The sequence below is a fragment of the Chenopodium quinoa genome, unplaced genomic scaffold, assembly GCF_001683475.1.
Source record: "Chenopodium quinoa cultivar QQ74 unplaced genomic scaffold, ASM168347v1, whole genome shotgun sequence".
NCBI classification, from domain to species: domain Eukaryota; kingdom Viridiplantae; phylum Streptophyta; class Magnoliopsida; order Caryophyllales; family Amaranthaceae; genus Chenopodium; species Chenopodium quinoa.
In genome coordinates this window covers 1-7,486 of record NW_018743684.1, presented here as the reverse complement: position 1 = coordinate 7,486, position 7,486 = coordinate 1, and the positions used below count along the sequence as shown (strand labels likewise).

General features: G+C 30.8%; 4 protein-coding genes across 4 annotated transcripts; 3 read left to right on the top strand and 1 right to left on the bottom strand.

The window, feature by feature from the left end:
• Positions 1–267: 267 nt before the first annotated feature.
• On the top strand, positions 268–2,668 carry LOC110683623. The gene is made up of 7 exons (XM_021860013.1): positions 268–481; positions 562–768; positions 843–908; positions 1,045–1,799; positions 1,878–2,153; positions 2,249–2,425; positions 2,516–2,668. Exons 1-7 carry the CDS (start codon positions 319–321, stop codon positions 2,618–2,620), a joined length of 1,749 nt encoding a protein of 582 aa, XP_021715705.1. The 5' UTR covers positions 268–318; the 3' UTR covers positions 2,621–2,668.
• Positions 2,669–2,682: 14 nt separating this feature from the next.
• On the top strand, positions 2,683–4,233 carry LOC110683622. The gene is made up of 6 exons (XM_021860012.1): positions 2,683–2,889; positions 2,972–3,034; positions 3,156–3,224; positions 3,304–3,369; positions 3,447–3,591; positions 3,891–4,233. The coding sequence occupies exons 1-6, from the start codon at positions 2,751–2,753 to the stop codon at positions 3,955–3,957; spliced, it is 549 nt and encodes a 182-aa protein (XP_021715704.1). The 5' UTR covers positions 2,683–2,750; the 3' UTR covers positions 3,958–4,233.
• LOC110683621 lies at positions 3,953–5,607 on the top strand. Its single transcript, XM_021860011.1, has 7 exons — positions 3,953–4,091; positions 4,185–4,319; positions 4,407–4,566; positions 4,669–4,797; positions 4,873–5,016; positions 5,130–5,330; positions 5,430–5,607. The coding sequence occupies exons 1-7, from the start codon at positions 3,958–3,960 to the stop codon at positions 5,541–5,543; spliced, it is 1,017 nt and encodes a 338-aa protein (XP_021715703.1). The 5' UTR covers positions 3,953–3,957; the 3' UTR covers positions 5,544–5,607.
• Positions 5,608–5,815: 208 nt separating this feature from the next.
• Positions 5,816–7,425, bottom strand: LOC110683620 (the record flags this gene model as incomplete). Its single annotated transcript, XM_021860010.1, has 5 exons — positions 5,816–6,259; positions 6,347–6,412; positions 6,497–6,580; positions 6,825–6,934; positions 7,051–7,425. Coding segments are annotated over 5 exons (1,079 nt in total), but the record flags the coding sequence as incomplete, so codon positions are not given.
• Positions 7,426–7,486: the final 61 nt, after the last annotated feature.

Sequence of the window (7,486 nt, the reverse complement as noted above, 5' to 3'; positions counted from 1 at the left end):
TAAAAAAAAATATATAAATATTAACTAATTAAATTTTCATAGAAGGACAAGAGGGAAAAAAAGAGCCTGAAAAGGAGAAAATCCCTAAAGAGAAAACAGTGGAAGATGAGTCTACAAAGACAACAGATCCGAAAGGTAAATAGTGGAAAATGTACATATTCATTACCTGAAATGTTCATTTATATTGTATATAGTAAACATTTGTCATCCAATTTAATAAATGTTTATTTAATCTTTTATATTTGATCATTTCATATGCAACACAAATTGCACCTGATTTTGTTCAAATTGAGGATGAAACTTATCTTCTAGATCAAGATGATGATAAAGTTTTCCACAAAACTTAGTGAGGAGACAGCTCCATCATCACAAAAAAGTGATCAGTCAACCAAAATGAAAACAAGATACAAAATGGTTGCAAGGAAAAACAAAAACAAAAGCCTTGTTGTTGTGCCAAGTGGTAGAATTACAAGGAGCCAAGGTAATCATAATACTTTTCTGTTACACAATAAATATTACACTTTCAAATATACTAACATAAATTTTTTTTAAAAACAATAGATGTTCTGTTAGATGAATCTGAAAAGGGAAGCCTGAAGAAGGATGTTGAACCTGCTAAAGAAACCGCAAAAATAGGACAGAAGAGAAGAATGTCTACAAGGAATTTTCCTATTCAAAAGGAAGCTGATGCACCACCTCCAGCACCTACTCCAATAAAAAAAATGGCAGGTGCTCCTGCTGAATATCCTCCAGACCAAGGCAAAAAGGGTAAATGTTCAATCTTAATGTATAGAATGATCATTTATGATGGTATATCATTAATGTTCAATTTCAATATATAGGTGGGAAAAAGAAAACTCTAGAAGAAGTGAAGAAAACTTCTAAGGTTGCTGGCAAAAGAAAAGCAGGTATATAATGATATATTATAAATGTTCAATTTCTATATATAGAATGATCATTTGAGAAAACAATTTTGTTCATTTTATCATTTGCTTACTGTACATTTTCAATACTTAAACAAAATTATATATATTTAATTTTCAGATGTCAGTCCTGCCAAGAGAAATGCTGGAAAGAGAAAAAAAATACAAGAAGTACCATCAGATGAACCCTCTCAAGATCCTACTGATGAAAGTTCTACTGACAGTGATGATGATAGTGAAGAGTCAGTTTATAGAGCAGAAGAAGAGCCTGTCAGTGAGGATGATTATGAGGTGGAGGAAGAGGAGGAAGAGGATGAAGTAAAGCCAAGGAAGAAACAGGCAAAGAAAGGGAATTCAGTGAAGGCAAAGGTTGAAAAGGAGGAGCAAAAGATGGTACTGTATGATGAAGGAAAGATTGAAGGTAGGAGAAAAAAGAAAATGAAAACTGAAATGGTTCAAGCAATAGAAACTGATGAAGTTGAGGAAATTCAGGAAGATGAATTTGAGGAAGAGAAATCTTCAAAGAGAGGAGGACATGTGAAGTTCATTGCATGGATAAAAAAGATGACACCTACCCAAAAACAACAAGTTGTTGATATAGGGTTAGGATCACTTCTTGACATTAGTTTACCTCAACTTGATCAAAAGTTCTGTAACTGGTTATTGGGAAGTTTTGAAGAAAATAGCCAGTGTTTTGAACTACCAAAGAATGAAAAAATAGAAATTGAGGTAGAGGATGTTAGGGTAGTTTATGGCTTGCCTACAGGAGAAATTCCAATTGTTGAGCCAAAGTCTGATAAAATTAGTGAGGAGTATGCAGAATTTCTGAAGAAATGGAGAAAATCATGGTCAGGAAAAACTCCATCAGTGAGTCAGGTATGATCAGTTTTAAATGTTCATTTTAAATACATTAAATGATCAAAAGTATAAATGTTTTGTTCATTTTGTTTGCAGATTGTGAATGGATACATAAATGATAAATTCACCAACAACAGACCACCAAGTGAACATTTCATTACTAACTTTTTAGCAGTGGCTGTGAACTGCTTGATGAAATGTGTATCAAACAATCAATGCCATTTCAAATTTCTTTATTCTATGATGGACAAAGAAAACATAAAAAATTTGAACTGGTGTCAGTTTGTATATGACTCACTTATCAAATGTCATGTTGATTGGAGAAAGCAGCAAGGCAAGGGGTTCTACAAAGGCCCTCTTCAATTTCTGATGGTATATTCTTAGATACAAAATGTTCATTTAAATTTAAATAAATGCACTTTTTTTTATTGTTTATGTTCTGTTCCATGTTTTCTTTTTTCTTGTAGTTGTTCTATTTTGATAGAGTTCAGAGGTTAGACAAAAGGCCTCCAAGAAAAATTCCTATCATATCTGCATGGAATAGAGACATGGTTCTTGAGAGGTTGAAGATTGAATTAGAATTGGGATTTGGGAGAGGGAAAATTCTACCAAGGATTGCTGCAGAAGTTGAAGAAAGTCCTAAGGTTATAAAATGATCACTTTTGTTAACATAAATGTTCATTTGTATAATCTGAAATGTTCAACTGCATAATTTTTAATATTCATTCATATAGGTTTTTATGGATGATTTTGTTTCCCTGGTAAAAAACAACTTGTTCAAACCTGTCAAAGCTTTCTTCAAAATTGGTGAAGGCAAAGGATATCTTCCCTGGAAATGACTTGGTGAAAAAAGTTGATGAAGTTTTAGGAAAGGTGGTAGCTAGGGAACCATCATTTCTAAGCCAAGATGAAGAATTCTTTGGCAGTGAGGATTTCCTAAATGCACTTGCACAAGCTGAGAAGAATCTGATGCAAGGGTCTGAAAAGCAAACAACTGAGAAGCAAATGACTGGGAAGAAATTAACCAAAAAGGGAAAGGAAAAAGAACAAGAATATGACATCAGAAAAGCTTTCAGCTTGGGGTTGACTCCACCTTCTCCAGCCATTGGTAAATTCTAACTAAAAGAGACTATATATCCTAATTTTTATATGAAAAATTCTAAATTTGTGGTCTAAATTGTCCTAAACAGAAACAGGGCCCACCTTTTCAACACTTGGTGATATAATTGAACAACCAATAATTTCAACAAATGGTAATATGTTCATATATTTAATAATAATGTACATAAACTTAAGTAGAAATGTTCATTTCTAATTATTATGTGTAAATACTATTAACTTAGTGTATCTCCAAAATGATGATTTATAATACAGCTGAAGAAAAGGATGTGGGTAAAACTTCAGCAGCTTCAGAACAAAGAATTGAAGAATTTTCTAGAACTGGTATAATGTTCAATTAAAAAGTGTAAAATGTTCATTTACAAACAAGAAATATTCATTATTAATTGTATTTTTTTGTTAGACGCAGCAACTGGTTCAAAATTTGATGCTGACACTAGGTCAGATAATGAAGGATTGCCTAGAACAGGTATAATGTTCAATTATAAATACTCAAATGTTCATTTACAAAGAAATTATATTATATCTAATTAAATTTTTTCTTAGATGCAGGATCTGGTTCAGTGGTTGATGCTGACCCTAGGTCAGATGGTGGTGAAAAAAGTGATGATCCAAAAAACACAGTTGAAGGTGGAAAACAAAACAAGGAAGATGTTTTTGAAAAAACAAAAAATGATGAAAAAGTGGAGGGGTAAAATCCTGAAGACATGTCTTACTATTAGGGTTATGTAATGGTGTAGGATAAAATATCTAGATGGAACAATTTAACTTATGTTACTATCGTGTTGTAACTTGAAACTGGTGTTTCTCAAACTATTGTATGTGTGAACATTATTTTGTTGAATATGTAATATGAATGTGTGGTTTATGTTAAATCAATAGGTTTATGTTAAATCAATATCTTTCATTTTATGAATTGAAAATGATTCAGGGTGTTACATAAGAAGCTTTTATTTTATTAATATGTACTGACATTGTTTCACTTTTCAGTGAAAACAAGAAGATTGTTGCTTCATCCTCAAAAGTCACAAAAAGGTACATTATTTATATTAAGTAAATGTTCAAAAATAATAATGAACATTTTCATATACCTAAATGTACATTTGTGTTATGTAATATGACCAGGAATGATGATAAGAAAAAGTCAATTGCAGAAAAGAAGAAAAAAACTGAAAAGGAAAAGGTTGAAAGGTATAATTTCAAATTTATTTATATACACTCAAATGTTCATTTATGTTCCTCATAATTTTCTTAATTTAACAATATTTTATATTGAACAACAAGACCAAAACGCGAAAAGAAAACAATTCCTCCTGCTTTCCGATCTCCTTACTTGGTCAAGTACAAGGATCTGTTTAAAGATGAGAAAGCCATGAACCAAATTGCAGTAGACTTTGCTCTTGGTGGAAAAGATGAAAGGTAATTACTTACACTAATTAAACTTAAGGTTTAATATCTTTTATAAAAATATGTTCACATTCATATTATTAAATGTTCATAATGCAGTGCACTCTTATACTATGATGGCTTGAATCTCATCAATAGAAATGAAATGAAAACTCTTGGAGATGATGTTGAAGTGACAAATTGTGTCATAGATGGATGGGCAAGGTTTCTTAATCATAAAAAGCCGAGAAACAAGATTTATTTCTCAACAGTGCTTCATGTTAGTCTTTCTTCTTTTTTTATATTATTGATTCTATTTTCCTATGATAAATAATTGCTAAAAATTCATTTAACTTCTATATGTTTGTTTGTATTTCAACAGCACATTATGTGCACAAATAGAGTTTGTCAAGAAGGATCATCAATGAAGACAAGAATTAATGCCTTCATAGAAAGAATTGACAATGAACTGAAGTTGAATAAAATTGACAGCATTGTTGGATATAAACAGGTATTAATTCTTGTTTAATACAAATGTTCAATTACATTCAATATATTGTCCAATAACATTATATAATTTGTTCAGGTCTTCTTCCCAGTATCAACTTCTCAACATTTTTTTCTGTTGTGCGTCAATCATATAGAAGACAAAATTCATATAATTGACAATAGAAAACTACCAAAAAAGGTATCAGTCAAAGCAAAATATGAAGAACAACCAAAAATGATGGTGAGATAATATGTTCATTTATAGTTGACTACATGATCAATTATTTTTATTTATTGTTCATGTCTTCATCACAATACAAACTTCTAAACAATTTTTACTCTTTTTTCTATCAGTTAAAAGGATTGGCAGAGTACATGAAACACCTTGGATATCAAGATGCAAAAAGAATTGAAGACTACACAGTTGTTTTGGAAAAGATGAAATGGCGTAGCAACAATGACTATACAAACTGTGGAGTTTACATTATGAAGCATATGGAAACCTTCACTGCTGATCCTAATGAGAGTTGGATTTGTGATTTAAAACCAAACAATGTAAGAGTTATAAATGATCAATTATTTAAGATATAATATTCATTTATGAAACAGTAAAGATTGTTTAATTAAAATTTGACAATTCATTTTGTTCAACAGGTGGAACAAATTAGAAATCTAAGGCTCCAATACACAGCAGAACTGATGTTATTTGAAGAAAACACTGAATCAAGAGCAAATAGAAGGAAAGCTAGAAAATTTGCAACTTTGTAGTTTCAAATGTTCATTTACAACTATGTATATGTTCATTTCTTATATATGACTATTTTTTTTTTTTTTAGAAGTAGACTTATGGATTTTATTTTAATATTATTGTAATTGATATTTCATTTTAATCTTTGAATGAAAGTTTTTTATATAATAGATCGAAAATTCAAAATTACAAAATAGTAATTAAATCAACATTACAAAAAAGTCTAATGTTTATAAAGTTCTGGAATACTAATTATTTATCTTTATTAGCCAAACGTTTAGCTACACTTGTATCAAAAAAGGCTAAACAACCTATCATATTTAGAAGAAATCTTTTTAGAACCTAATTGAACATTTCTTGATTGAAGAATTGGAACACGAGCACCTTGATCATTTCTTTGAACTGTGGGAGGAGTAACTTGAACATTCTGAACAGGAAATCCTTGATCATTTATTTGAACCGTAGGAGAAATAACTTGAACATTTGTTGATTGAACATTCCTGGAGTTGGATATGATCATTTCTGGATTGGTGTTTGAACAATTCTGAGTTTGATTTTGAACATTCCTGGGAACAGTAGGTTGAATAACAACAGGAGATTTTGTTGACGCACTAGTATGAATTGGAACTCTTGGATTAATTTGAGAGTAAGTTTTAACACCAGAAGCACCTTTATTTGCAACAAAATTAGAACAAGGTTGAACAGCAGAAACACCTTCAAGATTTAAATCCTTTGCCTTTAAAAAAAATTAAATTGATCATTAATAAACCAGTATATGATCAGTTACAAACACTTATACAAACAAATATGGAAAAAAAAAAACCTTAGCAATAGATGAAATATCAACATCAATAGATATGATAGATGAAAGAGAGCTTTCACCAGTAGCCTACAAAAAAACCAAAAAAAAATATAAAAAATAAAAAATTAAATAAAAAAAAATTATAATATAGATCATAAATGTTCATTATACCTGATCAAAATCATTGGAAATACTATGATTTGATTCCTTAGAACTAGAAGGAATTTCTTCTACAACAGCTGATTTTAAGCCGACCTATATTTTTAAATTATAAAAATCAATATTAATAAAATATAAATAAAATGTTTTTTTTTGGCACATTTGAATTTACCTGAGCCCGTTTATTGCTCAAAACAATCAATTCAATGGATCACTAATAGAATTAGCATAAGTAACAGCACAACCGTTCTCATCAAGTTCCTATTTAAAAAGAAAAAACATAAATGATCATTTACGAAAACTGAAATGATCAATTTGAAAATATGAAATGATCATATACCTGTACAACTGCTTGCCCTATACCCCTTTTGTAAGGAGTGTACAGAGACTTTTTTCCTCTTGAAATTACCCTTTGCCTTGTTACACTGCTTCTCCAAGGTACTCTTAGGCCTTACATTCCTCTCACCTTTAGGCCTAGCTTTTGGAGGATTCTTGATCTCAAGATCAACAATTTCAACCTCTTTAACAGGTTCACTAAAGTCAATTACACCTGATACACTCTCAACCTTTTTCTTTTAACAGATTGAAATAACACTCAACCTCTGCCCTTGCATTCAAAGAATTCTGACAACTTGTTATCAACTTAACAAACTTTCTGATTGTTTGTGACCTCCAAACACTAGTAGCCACAACATTTGTCCTCAAAATAGGTTCTTCAATACCATGACTACACATGGCAGCCTTTGTCCATCGTTTCATTATATACTCTTGTGGAATATTACGCACACAATGCAAATGATATACTCGAAGAGAATGAGAACAAAGTAAACCAGTCTCACTAAAGTACATGCATGTGCAACAAATTGCATGTGTTTCCTTATTAAAAACAACTTCATGCTTAATTATATCCTTCCCAGGCCTCCAAAGAAGATATGAATATTCTGGAAAACGCAAACCATTATCAACATGATCATAAGCTGTCCCCCTAATGAACTCCTCTTC